General features: G+C 51.8%; 8 protein-coding genes across 8 annotated transcripts; 3 read left to right on the top strand and 5 right to left on the bottom strand.

Moving 5' to 3' along the window:
* Positions 1-987: 987 nt before the first annotated feature.
* On the bottom strand, positions 988-1,444 carry PV08_01162 (uncharacterized protein; the record flags this gene model as incomplete). The annotated part of the gene is made up of 2 exons (XM_016375527.1): positions 988-1,118; positions 1,249-1,444. The coding sequence occupies 2 exons, from the start codon at positions 1,442-1,444 to the stop codon at positions 988-990; spliced, it is 327 nt and encodes a 108-aa protein (XP_016240803.1).
* Positions 1,445-2,404: 960 nt separating this feature from the next.
* Positions 2,405-4,795, top strand: PV08_01161 (uncharacterized protein; the record flags this gene model as incomplete). Its single annotated transcript, XM_016375526.1, has 1 exon — positions 2,405-4,795. One exon carries the CDS (start codon positions 2,405-2,407, stop codon positions 4,793-4,795), a length of 2,391 nt encoding a protein of 796 aa, XP_016240802.1.
* Positions 4,796-5,025: 230 nt separating this feature from the next.
* PV08_01160 (uncharacterized protein) lies at positions 5,026-6,498 on the bottom strand (the record flags this gene model as incomplete). Its single annotated transcript, XM_016375525.1, has 1 exon — positions 5,026-6,498. One exon carries the CDS (start codon positions 6,496-6,498, stop codon positions 5,026-5,028), a length of 1,473 nt encoding a protein of 490 aa, XP_016240801.1.
* A 2,302-nt stretch (positions 6,499-8,800) lies between these two features.
* PV08_01159 (uncharacterized protein) lies at positions 8,801-9,466 on the bottom strand (the record flags this gene model as incomplete). The annotated part of the gene is made up of 1 exon (XM_016375524.1): positions 8,801-9,466. The coding sequence occupies one exon, from the start codon at positions 9,464-9,466 to the stop codon at positions 8,801-8,803; it is 666 nt and encodes a 221-aa protein (XP_016240800.1).
* Positions 9,467-10,048: 582 nt separating this feature from the next.
* On the bottom strand, positions 10,049-11,305 carry PV08_01158 (uncharacterized protein; the record flags this gene model as incomplete). Its single annotated transcript, XM_016375523.1, has 1 exon — positions 10,049-11,305. The coding sequence occupies one exon, from the start codon at positions 11,303-11,305 to the stop codon at positions 10,049-10,051; it is 1,257 nt and encodes a 418-aa protein (XP_016240799.1).
* Positions 11,306-11,685: 380 nt separating this feature from the next.
* PV08_01157 (tRNA dimethylallyltransferase) lies at positions 11,686-13,180 on the top strand (the record flags this gene model as incomplete). Its single annotated transcript, XM_016375522.1, has 2 exons — positions 11,686-11,784; positions 11,837-13,180. The coding sequence occupies 2 exons, from the start codon at positions 11,686-11,688 to the stop codon at positions 13,178-13,180; spliced, it is 1,443 nt and encodes a 480-aa protein (XP_016240798.1).
* A 74-nt stretch (positions 13,181-13,254) lies between these two features.
* On the bottom strand, positions 13,255-14,585 carry PV08_01156 (uncharacterized protein; the record flags this gene model as incomplete). Its single annotated transcript, XM_016375521.1, has 4 exons — positions 13,255-13,475; positions 13,521-14,163; positions 14,214-14,456; positions 14,508-14,585. 4 exons carry the CDS (start codon positions 14,583-14,585, stop codon positions 13,255-13,257), a joined length of 1,185 nt encoding a protein of 394 aa, XP_016240797.1.
* A 1,237-nt stretch (positions 14,586-15,822) lies between these two features.
* On the top strand, positions 15,823-17,744 carry PV08_01155 (uncharacterized protein; the record flags this gene model as incomplete). The annotated part of the gene is made up of 3 exons (XM_016375520.1): positions 15,823-15,968; positions 16,015-17,080; positions 17,199-17,744. 3 exons carry the CDS (start codon positions 15,823-15,825, stop codon positions 17,742-17,744), a joined length of 1,758 nt encoding a protein of 585 aa, XP_016240796.1.
* Between the last annotated feature and the right edge of the window lie 533 nt (positions 17,745-18,277).

The raw sequence follows: 18,277 nt of genomic DNA, 5'->3' as shown, positions 1-18,277 counted from the left end.
GGAAGGACGAAATGGAATCTGCCTGTGGTAATTGGGAGCTTCGGCAGGAGGAGACAGAATATGAAGGTTAAAGAGATACTCCATTCCCTGCTCTACCACGGAGATATGATGTCAGGCATTGGGGAGGTGAGGGACGTTGAGGAAAGAAAGATGTCCCTCGCGGGGAAGCCATGTTGACTGAGTTTAGGCCCCGGCCATCGTGTTTTGGATGTCGAGAAACGAATCACCCACTCGCTCGTGTGGACTCAAAAACGTTCACATCGTCTGTGCGAGAGACGAGTCTGCAAGTCTCCGGTCCATGCTTGTACGAGGTACAACTCAGGGATGAATAGTTCAGACTGTTCTTGGAGTGAATCGGAAGTATTTTCGCCCAAAACGGGTCCACCAGATCGGCAACAAGGCTGGGTCGGATCAGGTTTTCCACACGAGGCCATTTGTCTCATTGCCCAGCTGCCCATGCTTCCTTTCAGATCACGGACATCAGCAGCCGTCCTTACGAGTACCAAGGCTTCCAAGACACCCATAAGACAGATTGAAACGCTAGGGTCAATGTTCCGGTTGCATCTTGCAGGAATGACGTCAAGTTTTGATCATGTCTCACACGGGTTCAGCCATGTGGACGTATATCAAAGATGCGAATTGGAGTAGCCTTCGATAGACATCGTCCAGCAGAGACGCAAACGGCCAATAGCCATGTGCTGACCGCGTGGAGGATGGAACCAGGGTAGCATTTGTTGAATTAAGATTCCAGGGGTACATATTTATATCAACAATTTGAGGTGATCGTACAATGCTTTCCGTGTCTCAACAATACAGGAGCCCTGGCAAGTATACCATGCTAGGTTCTGTACCTGCCACTTACAATTACACCGAATATCCTCGTACCAATGCGATAGTATATATGCATCAGCCGTTGGACTTCCACCTAATTCATGCGCCAGGGTAAATATATGTTGTTTTCATCGACTGGTCGGAGCTGCTCACGGCTCAATCCTTCTTGGGACCGCCAACCATATTATTGATGGTGCCGCCGACGCTTCCATCCGGGGTGAAATTCTTGCCAATTGCCCCATCGGAGGCGAGTGGACCACCAACAGCTTCGCCTACGCTGCCGATTGCTTTGAGATGGTCAGCTCAGAGACAGGTCTTGAATATTTCAACGAGTGTTTCGACAAATTCAATACAGGATCACGTTGTGGTGGAACGAGAAAGGGAATTTGGGAAAGGTTAAGACTTCAGAAGACATACCACCCTCTGGCTTAAACTGCTTTCCGACGGCTCCTTCGCTGCTCAGCAAAGGGGCACCAGTTGACGACTTCTTATCACCACTCGCAGGGTTGTAATTCTGGTAGTTGTTGTTATTGGGATCGGTAGCGGGAGTGTCTGGTTTTGTGCCAGTGTATTGGGATGTGTCTGTTTGCCCCTTCATGAAATTGGGCGCCATTTTGAGTGGATTTCTAGTTGTTGCTCGTCGTAGTCCAACAAGTAGTTTCGTTTGAGTGTGAAATTACAACAGTGTGATCGGTATGACACAGGCTAAGAGAAGGGACCTCTAGCGTTCACAAAGAGTATTAATATACTCCCTCGCTTCTAGCCGTCATTGCTTCGGTCGATGAATCCGTGTCAGTATGTCATCCATTATCAGCCTATGACGATTCGTGGGGTCGGACGTCAACACTCGTAGCTCGTGTATGACGACAAGACGCCAGATCCGGGGAAGCAAGGCGGAAACTGTACGTACGTGATTCGTCAGGACGAGTCGACGGCGCTGCGGTCTCCTCTATTGACAGGAGTACGAGTAGGTGAGGTCTCCACGGTAAGGTACAAACCAATCTGAGACCGCAACCACCAGGGAGTCAGGGCTAGGTATAGGTAGAGAGAGACCTGTTGGTCAAGGTCCTCCATATCGTTCTGTACTTGAGCCGGCTATTCTCCAGGTGTAATGCTGGCCTTTGTTGTCGATCAAATCAAACGTGAAATGCCACATAGCATGCCACAGCGTAAATGCAAATCCTGTCCTTTAGAGCACGAGGACCGGTTACTGTAACCAAAGAAAGCGGGGGCTAGATGAAGGGTTGCCAACATGCGACGTTTTCCCAATACGTACATTTCTAGAGGCCTTCTACTATTCCGACCTGTGATGTTCTGAGATTCCGAATCGGTGAGATTCGCATTGAGAACTGCAACAGACCACGAGTTGTTCGTAGATACCGCTTCTTTAGCGACAACCTCGGCCGTGCTCTGCGCTCACTGTAATTGGCCCGCCCCTTAAACGCGATCGGTGACGTAGGCTGAGGCCAGATCAACCGCATGGGCAAAGTTATCTGGGTAAACTCAAAACATCGAACCTCGACGTTGCTGGCGACTTCGATAGCAAAGATCCCTTGACCTGGCCCAGGGCATCATGTCAAGTTTCTCGAGAGGCTCCGTGGCTCTTCAAACACCCCTGATCATATTGCTCATCATCCTCTCCTTCTGCTCGCTCGCACCACAGGCAGCTGCATCTCCAAACGATACCTTGCTTTGGGGCCCTTTTAGACCCAACCTATACTTTGGTGTACGGCCTCGTCTCCCTAACAGCTTACTGACAGGCCTGCTGTGGGCAAATACCGAGGATTTCACGACAAGCCAAACCAACTTCCGACACACCTGCGAGCAGAATGAGGGAATGGCTGGCTATGGCTGGGAAGAGTATGATGCTCAGAACGGAGGTCGGCAAACAATACACGATACTGGGAACAAGCTTGATCTCACAATTGACTTTGTCAAAATGCCTGGAGGCAGACATGGAGGTAGCTGGGGAGCGAGGATCAAAGGCACACCCCGAGAAGATGCTCATCCTAACCTGGTCACCACGCTCATCTTCTATGCTGGCTTGGAAGGGTTGGGTGAGCTGGCTTTCCAAGATGCGGACGCCGATGCAGACCAGAATGTGATACTTCATGGCTCGACCGCAGAGCTCGGTGATTTCAACTTTGTATTTTCAGATTCTGCAGAGAATCGAATGCCCTACAAGACCCATCCCTCGTGGGACGAAAAGCCTCTAGATAGGCCGTTACTCTCTAGCTTGCAAATACCACCTGAGGCTATTTGGCAAGCCAAAAATGTTGTCTTCGCGAGCATGAAGCAGGACATTGACAAATATATCAAGGAATATGGTCAGGAAAACATGCCCCCTCCCTGGGCATCCTTTGCCATCTCCAAGAGTCCTGGCCCGGGGAACTTTCACATGATTCAGAAGACTTTCGTCGGGGACTTCCAGTTTGATGTACTGTTTGAGTCTGCATCCGGCCCAACCGTAGCGTCCAAAGCTTTGACAAAAGCTATCGCTGGGACATCCACCAACTTCAAGACCAAATTCCAGGACATCTTCAAACCCCAGCCACCTTTCACGAAAGCCGCCTACACCACATTCTCCGAGTCGATGTTTTCCAATCTCTTTGGTGGCATCGGCTATTTTTACGGAGACTCACTTGTCGACAGATCCTATGCTCCTGAGTACGATGAAGACAATGAGGGCTTCTGGGAGGAGACAGCCGAAGCTCGCGCTCGAGCAGAAGTTGTCAAGGATCCCGCACACGAATTGTTCACCTCCGTACCCTCCAGACCATTCTTTCCCCGCGGGTTTTTGTGGGACGAGGGCTTCCATCTCATCCCGATTGCAGAATGGGACCTCGACACTACCATGGAAATCGTCAAATCGTGGTTCAACCTCATGGACGAGGATGGCTGGATTGCTCGCGAACAAATTCTGGGTCCCGAAGCACGAAGCAAAGTCCCACCCGAATTCCAGGTCCAATACCCGCACTATGCCAATCCCCCAACACTATTTTTCATCATCGACGTCCTCATGGACAAGGCGGCCGACCCTAAATTCTCTGACCAAAAAGCTCACATTGAATCCGAACTCCAATCCCTCTACCCCTTGCTCAAGAGACAGTACTACTGGTTCCGCCGCACACAGTCCGGCGATGTCAAGTCGTACGACCGCGAAGCCTTCTCCACGAAAGAAGCATATCGCTGGCGCGGCCGCACTCCCCAGCACATCTTGACCTCCGGTCTAGACGACTACCCTCGCCCTCAGCCTCCTCACCCGGGAGAGCTCCACACCGACCTGATCTCGTGGATGGGCCTGATGAGCAAGACGCTCCTCCGCTTATCCACGCTTCTTTCTGAGACAGAGGACGCGGGCGACTTCAAGGCTCAGCACACGGCTATCCTACGGAACATCGACGACCTGCACTGGTCTTCGCAGCACAAAGCTTACTGCGACGCGACTATCGACGACTACGAAGACTCCGCCCACGTCTGCCACAAAGGCTACATCTCCCTGTTTCCCTTCATGACAGGCCTCATGCCTCCGACACACCCTCACCTGCCGCACATCTTGGACCTCATCTCTTCCGAGAGCGAACTCTGGTCGGCGTACGGGATCCGTTCCTTATCGAAATCCGACGAGTTCTACGGCACCGCCGAGAACTACTGGCGCTCCCCGATCTGGGTGAACATGAACTACCTTATCGTCAAGAACCTGCTGGACGTCGCGCAATCCCCCGCCGCGCCCGCCAAGGTCAAGACCCAAGCGACCAAGCTCTACACGGAGCTCAGGACGAATTTGGTCAAGAATGTCTTCGACCAGTGGAAGGCGACGGGATTCGCGTGGGAGCAATACAACCCCGAGACCGGCGCCGGTCAGCGAACGCAGCATTTCACCGGCTGGACCAGTCTGGTCGTGGTCATTATGAGAATGCCGGATCTCAGTGGTGATGTAGAAATCAAGCACGGCGAGTTGTGATCACAGCGTCAACATCAACGTCTCTGCAGCTGTTAGATAGCACCACCACCATCTCAAGGAAGCCCAAGGAAGCTCTAGGAAGACGTAAAGCCATCGATAGCACCAAAACTCCTAGCTACCTAGATCTCGCAGTAACTATGGACAAGAGCTTAAGCGTCGACGCTATATTCCTAAAAGTGTTTGGGATCTACTCTCTTTTACCGTCAGTCGGCTTATATTCACATGTACATTCAAAGCATAGATGAGGGTATCTTGACGCGAAGTTCCTCGTCAACCTGCTTTGCCCGCAGGACCGACCGGCTAAGGATCTCGACGAGATTCTGGTCAATCCTTCTCACCTGTGCACCGCTCATGCAGCTCAAGTCTTGCTTTGACGGGCCCTTCTCCCAGACCCCGTCAATCATCCACTCACCAGGCACATCAAAGCTCTCCGAGTCAATTTCTTTATTTTTGAGAAGACTGCCGTTGAACCACAACAGACGCGACTGAGCATCGACATGCGCAATCGTAAAGCTGCATACCCTATCCTCCTCGTGTCCCTCTTGGTCGACGCGCACATGGCCCACGATGGCGGCGTAATGCTGCTCCATTGCGTACGGCGTCTCCGTCAGCTCTAGCCCAAACCACCAACTCTCCTTGTCACCGTGACCTTTGACGTAAGTCAATGCTTCACGCACGTCACGCGTGTTTTGCCACGCTATATGTAGCAATCCAACAAAAACATCAAGCCGACTCTTGTCTGCGACGACCACCCCTGAATCACCCTCTTCGGCATAGCCTTCCATAAACACCTTCGAGTGCCTGATCGTCTCGCTCAGCGTTGTGTTCTCGAGCTCTTTCTCCCACCAGGAATGGCGGTCTTTATACGCACCCTTCCACAGCAACCGGTCGTGGAATAACAGGGTTCCGGTGTCGATGTACGCCGGGTGTGTTTCAAAGATGACCTCGGGCGGCTGGAGAAAGACGGCGTCCGCGTCGAGAAGCATGACCTGCTCGAAGGTGCTCCCGAGCACAGCAAAAGCTTTGACGGCCCACCCCCCATGCGGCAGATCGAGAGTACCATCGTCGAAGATAGATGTCACGTCCATTGTTGACACGTCTGTTGCAAGGGAGGTGATGAAATCTCGGTACTCTTGGGGAAGGTCATCGTCTCCGGAATAGGCAATCTGGATCGGGAGCGTCGAGTTCAGAACTTCACGGAGGCTTGTGATCAGGTGGCATGCGTAGCGGAAGCGCTTCTTGCCCGTGGTGATCACCAATCCTTTAGACCCTGGGACGAATCTCGAGCGCAGGGTGCTCAAAGGCCTGTCGTCTTGGGTGTTTGGTGCTTGTATGAAAGGAATCAGAGACACCGCTACGCTTTCAATCAATTTCGACCACTCCCTTTGCTCGTAGCGAGAAAGCTGTGCGGTGTCCTTGTGCCGAATCCATTCTCTGAGTACTTTCATTCTCTGTCCCATTTCTCCGAACCGAGACTTGTCCAGGGGATGGGCCAGCATTCGTGTTGCATTTTCTGCTGCTGAAGCATACCGTGCATCATCGACCATGCTCTCTGCGGAACCTTTGCCTATTGCTACATTGAGAACTGGAAAATTCGCGCGCCATGGCAATACCCAGAGCGAAAGTAGGAGGAATATAGCAATAGTTGCGCCGATGATAGATCGATATGGACCTTTCAACATCCCCGTCAATCGACTTTTCATGATCGTATACGACGACGATGTCGACTTGAGGGAGCTCAGCTTTTCCGCAATGTAAATTCAGATCTCCAGCCCTCGCGGTGTGAGTGTAGAGGCATCACGGCAATGTGATTCCGAGGCCTCGTCATCAGGAACAAAAAGCGGCCGCAGGACCCCTGCTCATGCGCTGTGGATTACTGCCAAACTAGAGCCAGCTTTGATAATGCGCTTATCCAGGCTCGTGGACTAGTGCCTGGGGCCAACAATGTGTGCCTGTTGCGCGCAACCCCATGTCCTCACGACCGGCCCCAAAGCACTAGACTGCCGCACTCTGCCGGCCGGCAGGGAGGCCCGCGGCGAACTGAAACACGTAGTGCTTTCGAGCCATTGTTCCCTTGCCGAGTACGGTAAAGCCTGTACCTTGGGGCAAGGTTGAGCATACATAACTAGTGGCTGTGAGCTGTTGCGTACTGTAGGCGCCCATGTCGTTCAGCGCCTCCCGAGGAAGCGAACTTGTTGGTATCTCACAGCCGACCATGTCTCGTGTTTGCAAAACACGTCTAGACATTCTTTGGAAGCTAGACGGTTGGCTAGCTAGTACCGCCCGGAACTACCTAAATCTCCTTGCATTCATTTGCCCCGAAAAGGGGGGAAACGTACTCGTACAGTTAGGTACTCACTCAGATGAGGTGATTGCACTGGTGTTGTTGCAGTACTAGTGACTAGAGCTGTTCAGTCATGCCTCACTAGCCGTAGCTCTGCATGAATAGTCGATCTTGTGGCTGGCATGATCCTCTCTCGGTATGGCATGTTCTAGGTAAGGGAGGCTGTGTAGTCCCAAGTTCGTCCCCATTTCACCTCAGATATTTACAGTATATTCACAGTGTATATCTCAAACATCGTTTTGAGGGTGCTTTAGGCGACTAAAAAAACGCGTTGTTTGTCGATTTTCAAAGTGCCAGAAGCAGCCAAAATCGCCTACCTTTCGGCGAGGAATCGCCGTGGGATTGTGGGCACCCAGTCCGGCCCGGCCACCCGGTGAATCGCTCTCCACCTTGGCAAAAGTACCTATCCTGCGCTTGCGGCGCTGTCGAAATTATAAAAAGGATAGTGATAATTATATACTATCTGTTCAATTGAGAAATATCTCACACTCCTTGTTGACAGGTTCTTTTCAAAAAAAAAAAAGACATAATTATCTCACTTATATGGAGAAGAGCAGCTTCATCAATAACGGATATCATTCATGGATAGATTGACACGAGTTGTCTAGAACCACCCCTATAAGGTCGCCGTTCCAGTCAAAGAGAGTGCTTATAAAGTCTCCAAGGATAGGTGTTCCCTCCGGCGTCAAAAGGACCCCGGGGACCCCTGAATAGTCAGGGTCAGTTGTGTTGTCTACAAGACATGGGTGCGGCACCACCAAATTTTACTAGGTAGAGTGCCCGCGTTTAGTGTATGCGGAACACAACTTGGCCTGGTGATCCTCGTCTAGAGCCCGCCGCAATGTGGAACGCTCTTTTTTTCCAAGCTAACCCGCGCGGCTGTGTGTCCTTTTGAGACGATCAACCACCTCCTTGGCCGAGAGACGCTGTTCATCGTTTCTAGCCGCTCAGTCGGTCCGAAGAAAGGATGAACACATCAAGCCTAACTGATGCTGTTATGTGTGCCTCGTCCAAAAGTCCACATTGCGTTGTCAGTGTGTTTGTTCCATGCTGACCCACAGAACAATACGGTCTGATGAAGCCCGAAAGCCCTCGTGGCCAAAGTCCTCGCACCGTGCAGAGCTATATCAGAGCCAGCTCAAGCACGTTTCAAATGTGAGACACGTCAAGGAAAGGCCCCGGCTCGCATGAGGTGTGGCCATATCAAACGGCCTTATTTAGCGCTTCATTTCCACAGGCCATGGCGGCATCCTCAACTATTATCACAAGTGCAAGCCACCATTGCCTACATCGCCCAGCAGGTTACATCGATAAGAAGAACTGCTTTGCATTGTTACAAGCGGAATACTTTGGCGGTGCCGAGTCCGGCCCATGTACTCCGTACGGCCCATGTCGATCCCAGAACCTTCCTGGATATAAGCCATCGGATATTGTATTTCTTCTTTCGGCAGCCCGCCTCGTGCCACCGTCTTCAATTCCAGCACAAAGGCGTGGTCAACACGAGAAACCGCCATGAGTATCTCGAGCTCACGATCAAGAATGGCTTCCCTCAAACGAGCCCTTCTTCTCCTTGTGCTCTGCGCAGAACACAAGCTCACCTTGGCTCAAAGCGACGACGAATTCCCCGGCAAAATCGACTGTTACAGCTTCGAGGGCAGAATCTACCCTAACAACACACAGTGTTCTGGCTCCCGAATCTGCTGCGAGACCGCGGACCTCTGCGATCCCAACCGCTTCTGCATATCCGCCGGACAACACATCATTCCAGCGTGTTCGTCGTTCCCTTGGACAGATTGTTCCAACATCTGCCAATACGGTATGTTTCCTTTTTTTTCATAAAATTGAATGACCCCTTTCAAGGCTTCCGACGCCCCAAATACGTCGCCGTTACCGCCATCAATGCCTATCGTATGCTCCTGCCTCGTACGGAGAACTGACATGAAGACGGCGAAAAACCCCATAGATCCAGGAACAGGCTTCTTACCTCGGGCCGTTGAATGCACAGACGGCAGTTTCTGCTGCGACAACGACCCGCCATGCTGTTCCGAGAACCGCGGGATAGTTCTGAACGGCTTGGGAGCAATCGTGTCGACGAACAGTCCTCTCCCCTCGTCCACTTCCACGACCTCCACAGGTGCCGCGGCGGCGGCGACGACGACGACGACGCCAGCTTCTTCTCCAAGCAACGTGACTGCTACCACAACCGTCACCGCAACCGGTGGCAGCGTCGCGACGCAATCCGCAGATGCGTTGCCCTCAGACGCGCAATCTACAGGAGGGGGTTTGTCAACCGGTGCAAAGGCCGGGATCGGAATCAGCATCGCCATATCGGTGGTCACGTTGACAGTGCTGGCTGTGTTCCTCTTGCGTCGTCGCCGCCAAGGGACATTGCGAACGTTGATGGGGCTACGAACCGTGGACGGAGACCCACTGAACCAACAACCACAACGACAACAACAACATCATCATCATCATCAGCCCACTCAGCACACGTTGAAATATTCCGATCAGGAACCCTCTGAGTTGGACACCGCCAATTCAATATTCCCCCCCGAGGCACATGAGTTGCCTCAGCGGCACTCTTTTCGGACATAGCACTGCCAACCAACATGCTACATCTCCTCTATACCTACGTAGCTGGTCCGCAAAAGAATCGTGGAACCCGCTACTTCATATACTCGGTTAGCGTTAGATCTTCATAGTGTACATGTTTCAATGGTTGATTTAAATATTTGCCCTATCGAGGATTCTATGTGCTGTATTCGCCGACATGAATTCATGGTACTATAACAACATGACAATAGTCTAATAGACTCACATCAGGGATCACTGAATGTCATCTGGTGTACAACAAAGCCGGCATTTATACTACCACAGTATTTCATTGATTGCCTAAACATACGGTCTGATTAATCGCTGTCATCATCACTGCCATACCCGACCAACGGTCCAGCAGTCGCAGCTGGTTTCGCAGCTTGTGCAGGTAATGGTCTTACCGTGGCCATTTTCCGCTGCAGCGCTGCGAGTGTAGAGCCTGAAAATATCCCACCGCCGCCACCACTACTACTATCTCCATCACCTCCAGCTGTGTTTTGCGTCGTCTCTGAACCAGGGGCCTGGTTGGTATTTTGCGGAGGCGCCTCCAACAATCCCTTGCCCGTATCCTCGAGTTGCTTCTGCTGGTTATACCAGATCTCCTCTGGAGCTTCATACCCATCGAGCCCAAACCCACTCTCGATCCGTCTCTGCTCTCGCTCTTCCTTGGTTTCTCTTCCTTCGATCTCGCGGACTGCTCTCTCGCCCAACGCCCTCCTCACGGCCTCTGCAGCCTGCTCTTCGATTCTCGCGGCTTCACGTTTCTGGCTCAGCGGGTTCGGATCGACCGTCGCCCACCGCACATTGAGAATCTCGTTATTGTCCAGGGCCTGGTGCGCCATGGCCTCTTTCGCAAACTGACTGTTGGCCTCGTTCACATAAGTCACAAAAGCTACGCCGCGACCCGTGAGAACCCGGATGCGTTCGATTTCGCCCCACTCTTGAAAATGCCGTGCCACGACCTCCTCGATATCGTCCGTGACGTGGATGCGACCGACGTAGAGCGTGCGGTTCTGTCTCATGAAACTGCCAACGCCGCCCATGTCGTCACGGTAGTCGCTGTGTTTGTCGCGCCCGAAGCAGTCTATGTTGGGGTTGAAGACGTCGTAGATCGTCGGGAGGCGGTGGAGGTACTGGCACTCGTGGCCCTTGGGGCACAAGCCGCGCGCGAAGAACAGACAGAAGTAGCTGCCGGGCGTTTTGTCTGCCGCGGTCCAGCCACTGTCGTTGCGAATGTTGCATCGCGAAGGGGCCGCCGTCTTCGAGAGGTACGCATCTTCACGGTCGCCTCCAGACCACTTGTTGTACCAAATGTTGAAAATTGTACCCGTCTGCGGCGGTGGTTCGGACTTGATGGTCGAAGGGTCGACTTGAGGGCGCGCGGGTCGTCGCTTGCGTCGAATCAATTTGGTCTTCTTTGTCGGGGGTTCTGACGAGGCAAGTGTCGTGTCATTGTTGGTCGTTGTGAGGGCTGTGGTGGCGGCTGAATCTCCTGCATCTGGAGATGCGGAGCGCTTGCGTGACGGAGAGGAAGGGGCGAAAGACGTGCGTGCTTGAACTACTTCGGCCATGATGATATCTGTTATATGGCGACAGTACCAGAAATCGAAGTGTGTTCAGGTGGTTGCGATTCAACGGCTGGGAGTGGAAATCTGGGAAACTTTGGTTGCAGTTTTTGGAGACTATTAATTATGAAATTGCACATCGCGCATCATAAAGTCGACCGTAGGAGAACGATACGGCGGAGTATTATGGCTCTACCTGAACAAAATCTTTTGGTCTTTTAATGGATGCAGCGTCCATGAGTTCTGTGTTATTGATGGCCATCAACTCATCCGAAAGAGGCGTTATACCTGATCCTATATAGGAACCTCTGTGACCTTCGCTCAGGCTGAACTCCCCTAGCCAGTATGAGGCTGAAATATCTTATTGGGTTGCGGGAAGTTGTGTCATGTCCCTGATAGTCAGAAGAGCCTTGAATATGGTATCCCACCGACCAGATAATCCAGTCGTCGTTGTGATCGGTGCTACGGGTACAGGAAAGTCCAAGGTGTGGCCAATTACTTTTTGAGTATGTCCGACTTGCTAATCGCTATAGATAGTTAGCCGTTGATTTGGCCACACGGTTCAATGGCGAAATCATCAATGGCGATGCCATGCAGATGTACAAGGGGCTGCCAATCATAACGAACAAGATTCCGCAGGAGGAACGCAACGGCATTCGCCACCACCTCTTGGATTTTATTGGGCTGGAGGAGCCGCCGTGGACTGTCCACAAATTCGTCAAGGAGAGTACCAAGGTCGTAGATGAGATCAGGTCCCGAGGGAAGCTTCCAATACTTGTGGGTGGGACACATTACTACACGCATGCTCTTCTATTCAAAGACGAAACTCTCTCGGCAGATGAAGAAGAAGGCGGTACGGAAGATGCTGAAGCGAAAGGAAGCGAGGACCTCGCGATCCTCTCACGATCCACAGAAGAGATATTCGCCAAGTTGCAAGAAGTAGACCCTCAAATGGCTGTCCGATGGCATCCGAGAGACAGACGAAAGATCCAGCGGTCGCTGGAAATCTGGCTGAAAACGGGCAGGAAGGCATCGGAGGTATATGCAGCGCAACAGGAACGAAAAGGTGCAATTGGTCGAAACAGTGGCTCAGGCTCCATGTCCGGAGATCTCAAAAGCATGATTGACAGTGGTCAAGTTTCTGCTTTGCGTTATCCGACTTTGCTTCTGTGGTTGGAAGCTGAAGATGCCGTCCTGAAAGAGCGACTCAACGCCCGTGTGGATTCAATGGTGGAAAGCGGACTTGTAGATGAAGCGGCGGCCCTAGCATCTCTCGAGAATGGTATGGTCAAGCGAGGTTCGCCGGTGGACAAAACCATGGGAATATGGGTTTCGATTGGTTACAAAGAATTGGGACCTTATATCCAGGAACAGCAAGCCTCGGGGGCCGATTCTCCTCAAAGTTCTCGCGCTTTGGCGCAGGCTGTTGAAGCTGTAAAGGCGGGAACAAGACGCTACGCAAAACGGCAGAATCGCTATATTCGCATCCGACTGGCTAATGCCCTGCAACAAGCTGGTGAATTTAATATGTTGTTCCTTCTTGATGGAACCGATCTCGAGAATTGGGACACCAAGGTTTTCGAACAAGCCCAGGCGCTTGTGAAATCGTTTCTCGACGGTGAAGCCCTACCGGAGCACAAAAGCTTGTCTGAACTTGCAGACAGTATACTCTCTGCTTCCAATGAAGGAGGCGTGACGGACTCTCGAGTGGCCAGAAAGTGCGAGACATGCGACAAGATACTGATGACAACTGACCAGTGGAATCGTCATCTCTCGAGTCGTGGTCACAAGAAGGCTGCGGTGGCCCAACGCAAGCGAGAAGCAACGTCGAATCAGGTTCCCAACCAGACTTGCGACGTCTTTGACTCAAAACCTACTTAATTCCCCCGACGGTGCCAAGCGAGTCATTCGCCCGACAAGAGAGAAGTCAAAACGGACTAATTGGCGACTAGATATCATCGGGGCTCGGGGTTTTCGATGGGCCTATTAGTGGTATTTGCACCGTGCGAAGAGTTGCTCTGATGAGCCGCAAGGCCGCTTGTTCGCCACTCGACAAAGGCGGACGACAGAATGTCTCCATGGCCAGTCTCCTCGACCTTGAAGACTTCTATTACTGGAACCTTCTCACGCTTGCGAATGCGCCACACACCATCTTCGGTGATGACACCCTTCAGCCCTGCAGTGTGTCAGTTGCTTTCAATGTTCAACAACACTCACCTACATTCCAAAAAGCTGGCAGCAAAGTTGATGCAGATCTGGCCATCCCATAGATACTTCCCCTTCTGACGCACTTTATCCGGGATAGTTTGTGTCTCAAGCTCCTCGAGACGCTCCAAGACACCTTGCGGCGATCGATACCCGACAACAATCTTGGGAACACCCAGCAAGAATGATTGAGCCCAGAACTTCAAGAGCTTTCGCTCGAACTTGACCTGTTCTCGTTCATTGACAACAGCGGCAGTGGTCTTTAATTCGACCCAATTGATGGGCTGAGACTTGTCCTCTGGCTTATAGTCCAGCACGGCATCAACTTCTCCTCCAATGATGATCTTCACCTTGCCAAGGCCGGTGCGGACAACGGAGCAATACTGAGCGTAGTTACTCACTACCTGATCTTCGCGTGATTCGATCTCCTCTCGCGAGACAACAGACCAGGGCTCCGGGAGAAGAGATATAGTTTCAAACTTGTAACCCCAGAAACTCATAATATCTTGGGACGTGTTGTTTGGCCGGGCAGCCGGGGTGAACTGTTCCTGTCGCGAAGAAAGCTTCTTTGTATGGTTCTCTTCAATGAAGATCGTGCCCTGGAAAAGCGTAGCATTCATTTCCCAATCGTCTAGCTTGGAGTAGGGCACAACCAGGATCTATAGCATTCTGTGAGCAAATGTGCTCTGCGAAGTGCAATATCCCAAACCTTGGTCATCATGCCACGCCATGTTACAATGTCGATCTCTGTCTTTGCTGACTTCTCTTTCTCATAAGCAATAATGGCCTCTAGCAGTCCGTCAAGATGGTCATCCGCCGTATCGTCTAGCTGTCTAAATGAATCGAAACCTTTGCTGAGATCGCATGGCAAGGTCGGAGGGTAGTAGTAGCGGAGGCTAGATGCGTCGAGTCTGAATTTATGGTCCTCATCGTAGGAGAAATAGGCAATTTCCTGAAGTTCTTCGTTCAGCCAGCGTACGTGTATCTTCCTGCGTTCACCTACTCTTGGTCGCCGTATTGCCGCGCTTGCACCTGCGAAGCGGCCGACAGGCTCGTAGTCGAAAGAGTGGTGTTGGGCCATGAGCAGAAGTCTTCATTGCGCGGTCAGTCAAAGAGGAAACAGAAGTGAAAGATGAGCTTGGGCGCCATATGAGAATCCAGCTTGCCCAACGGCTCAACACTTGAATGCTTCTGGATCTTCCGATTTCAATGTGGTCTGGTCTGATCTGATCTACTCGTCCCTCGCAAGTGCGGACGTGAAGAGCATTCACGTGATCACGCGAATCCAGCGTCGATGACGTCGTCAAGTAAATAGAGGCCTGCACATTTCAGCTCGACATATGAGAGAACGTTGGTAGGAATGCACTTCGCAAGACTCGGGTATCTATCTAGAGGCTTGGATTACTCTCTACGAGGTATCATTGTAACACCAACACTGGAATTCATTTTGCAACCTTGACATGTTCCCCACCCGCGGCCAGCGACCTCATACTGCCCAAACAATGGCTCTTCAGAACAGGTGCAACTGGGCGATGATGTTTTAGGTCAAGATTCAACAACTCATCCAGGTACAGGTGATTAAGCGTAATCACCCCCCATAAATCGCCGAATGTCCTCGTCGAACTGTGACGCAACGTTTGCATGGTTCCGGATGCAGACGGTTCGCTGACAAGTTCATCCACGCACCAATGGAAGCCGCCTCACAGTTTAGCCGGAATATTTCCTCACGCGAAGGAAGATTGCACGAAACACTTTGCCGTTCGATGTATTCAAGGAAGATGGTCATGACTGATTTGCGACAGCGCATCTAGTTAGAACAATAGATGAAATCCACCTTGGATGGTGTTGCGATCAATTTGGACCTGACCACTATTCTTGGTCAAGCCGATGCAGCCGACCTAAGATTCTTCAAGGTGGGTTTGTGGAACGTTGCAGGCCAAAATGATTTCGCGCGACAATCGCACCAGGGCAGGCTCCTCTCTCTGCCTCTCCTATTGTTTTATGGTCAAATCAATTGCCGGCTCTCTAACATGAACAGATGCGTGGGTGGTGGATGATGGCCATGCCTACGTTTTGCGGTAGGACCAGCAGGGAACTTGGTTCACCAGTGGGCTTTTCGAGCATCAGGTTCCGCCAATACCGCAACCGAAACACCTTACATCGTTCACCCGGTACATGAGATCGAAGGGATAAAAGGGGTGGTATGCCTCGTCCCAGTACTCTTGATATCCAAGCCAAAGCAAAGCCTCAAACGGTTCGCAAGCAGCCAAAAGATCGGTCTCCTGAGCTATCGCCATAACACTCAAAGTCTAGTCAATATGGTTCATCCAGCTACGCTTCCCAAGAACGCTCCCCAGTTGTTCGACTTTATTGTCGTAGGTGGAGGCACTGCTGGGTGTGTTGTTGCTGGTCGTTTGGCCGAGAACCGAAATGTCTCCATCCTTGTCGTCGAAGCCGGCCCCAAGTAAGTTAATCGCCTCGCGCACATCATCTAGCTTACAAGAACCCAGCAATACATCTGAGATCGACATGATCACCACGCCAGCTCGTGCATTTGAGTGCCGTGGGAGCAAATACGACTGGAAGTACAAAACAACTATGATCGATCGCCCCGACTATACCAGGGTGGAGAAGCCAAACCCCAGGGGTAAGGTCCTTGGAGGCTCTAGTGCTGAGAACTACTATACCTGGGTCCGTGGGAGTGCTGCAACCTTTGATGACTGGGCTGAATACGGCACCGAAGAATGGAATTGGGAGAACACCAAAGCATACTTCGATAAGCCTGCGACCTACCACGACGATGACAAGCTCTATCCAGCCGAGCTCGCCACAACCCTCAACCGAGGCGGCCCTCTTCACATCTCGCACTCTGACCTCATCCCTGAGATGAAACCATTTCGCGACGCCCTCGAACAGGCGTGGGTGAGTAAAGGCCAGGACCTCACAACTGACGTCTGGAATGGGACTCAGAAAGGACTTTTCAAGTGCGTCAACACCATCTACAAGGGCCAAAGGTCCACGGCGGCCGTGTTTGTTGAAGGCAAGGACAACGTCACCGTCATGTCGTCCACAATCTCCAAGAATATCGTCTTCGAGGACGGCAAGGCTGTTGGCGTCACTGTCATTGGCCCCGACGATAAGGAATACACCTTTAAGGCGAAACACGAGGTCATCGTCTCCCAGGGAGTCTACGAGTCCGCGAAGCTCCTCATGCTGTCCGGGATAGGGCCCAGAACCGAGCTCGAAGCGCACGGCATCAAGGTTCTCGTCGACTCCGAGCACGTGGGCCAGAACTTGCTCGATCATCCGATTCTGTCTCACGTCTTCAAGATCAAAGACGGCTACGGACTGGACAGCCACCTCCTCCGCGCTGGACCCCAAAAGGACGGCGCTGTCGCTGCCTATAACAAGAACAAGACTGGCCCCTACAGCAGCGGGCTGCTAGAACTTGTTGCTTTTCCGAGAGCTGACAAGTGGTTCGAGACCTCCAAAGAGTACCGCGAATACAAGGCCAAGAACGGCGGTGTGGACCCCTTTGGTCCTGCTGGCCAGCCACATTTCGAAGTCGACTTTGTGGTAAGTAGTTCCCTAGTTACTGATTTTCTTTACTTTGTTTTCGTCAGCCGTGTCTGTCTCATTCACGCGATTTCCTTCTTTCTGGAGTATGTTTAACTGACATTATTATCATGTCAAGCCCATGTTCTGCGACGCTTTCCAGTGGCATTTTCCCACACCTCCGACCGGTGACTATCTCACTGTCATCGTCGACCTCATGCGTCCCCTGTCTCGTAACGGATACGTCAAGCTCAACTCGACAGACCCCAAGGAACAACCATACATCAATCTCAACTTTTTCTCTGATGATCTTGACTTGATCGCTTTGCGCGAGGGAGTCCGCATGATCGATGACATTGTCATGAACGGAGATGGCATGAAGGACATCATCGAGAGAGACTTCCCATGGGATATGCCTCGCAACTCGGACGAGGCTATGATCAGACAGATTCTCGAGCGTTCCCAGACAGGCTTCCACCCCTGTGGCACATGTCGATTAGGCAAGGACATCAAGCAGGGTGTGGTCGATCCCAAGCTGCAAGTATATGGTGTTCAGAAGCTTCGCGTTATCGACGCCTCGGTGTTCCCGGTCATTCCTGACTGCAGGATCCAGAACGATGTGTACATGGTTGCCGAGAAGGGTGCAGATCTCATCAAGGCTGCTTATCCGGATTTGTACAATTGAGCCGCTGCACGCGTGGGAGGCGGGACGGTGGTCAGTGGTCGGTGGTGGTGTTAGTGACGGTGATGGTGGTATTTGGTTCAAACGTTACAGAGGTTGTGGTGGTTGCACTCGCACTCAATTGCTTGGAAAGCCCAATTATCGTCAGATGTCAAACCAACGATGTATCGTATCATATATCGTATGTAGTCTTTCCCCGCGAAGAAGGTACAATTGAATAAGCACAATGTGGGCCCATACACCCTTTGACAAGGCTAATGGCCCGCAACGCAACCCTGACTACGTTAGTCTGATGGGGTCGCTTTTCGCCATGAATTGCCTAACATTCCCTAATCATCCAAAACTCCGTATCATCCATCGACCACCATACCCAGATATGTCGCATAAGGTGCGCCTTAAGGTAAGCCCCCAGGTAAAGATAGATTGATCAACGTGGTCATTGGGCGTACGCACCACGCCACCTTCCCATGCTGTGAATAACAAAGTCGGTACTAAAATGCTACTTCAATACCTGCCAGTCCATGAAAAGAGAAATG

This window comes from Exophiala spinifera, assembly GCF_000836115.1.
Source record: "Exophiala spinifera strain CBS 89968 unplaced genomic scaffold supercont1.1, whole genome shotgun sequence".
Taxonomy (NCBI): Eukaryota; Fungi; Ascomycota; class Eurotiomycetes; order Chaetothyriales; family Herpotrichiellaceae; genus Exophiala; species Exophiala spinifera.
Note: the sequence above shows the minus strand (reverse complement) of the source record. Positions and strands in the feature narration are given on the sequence as shown.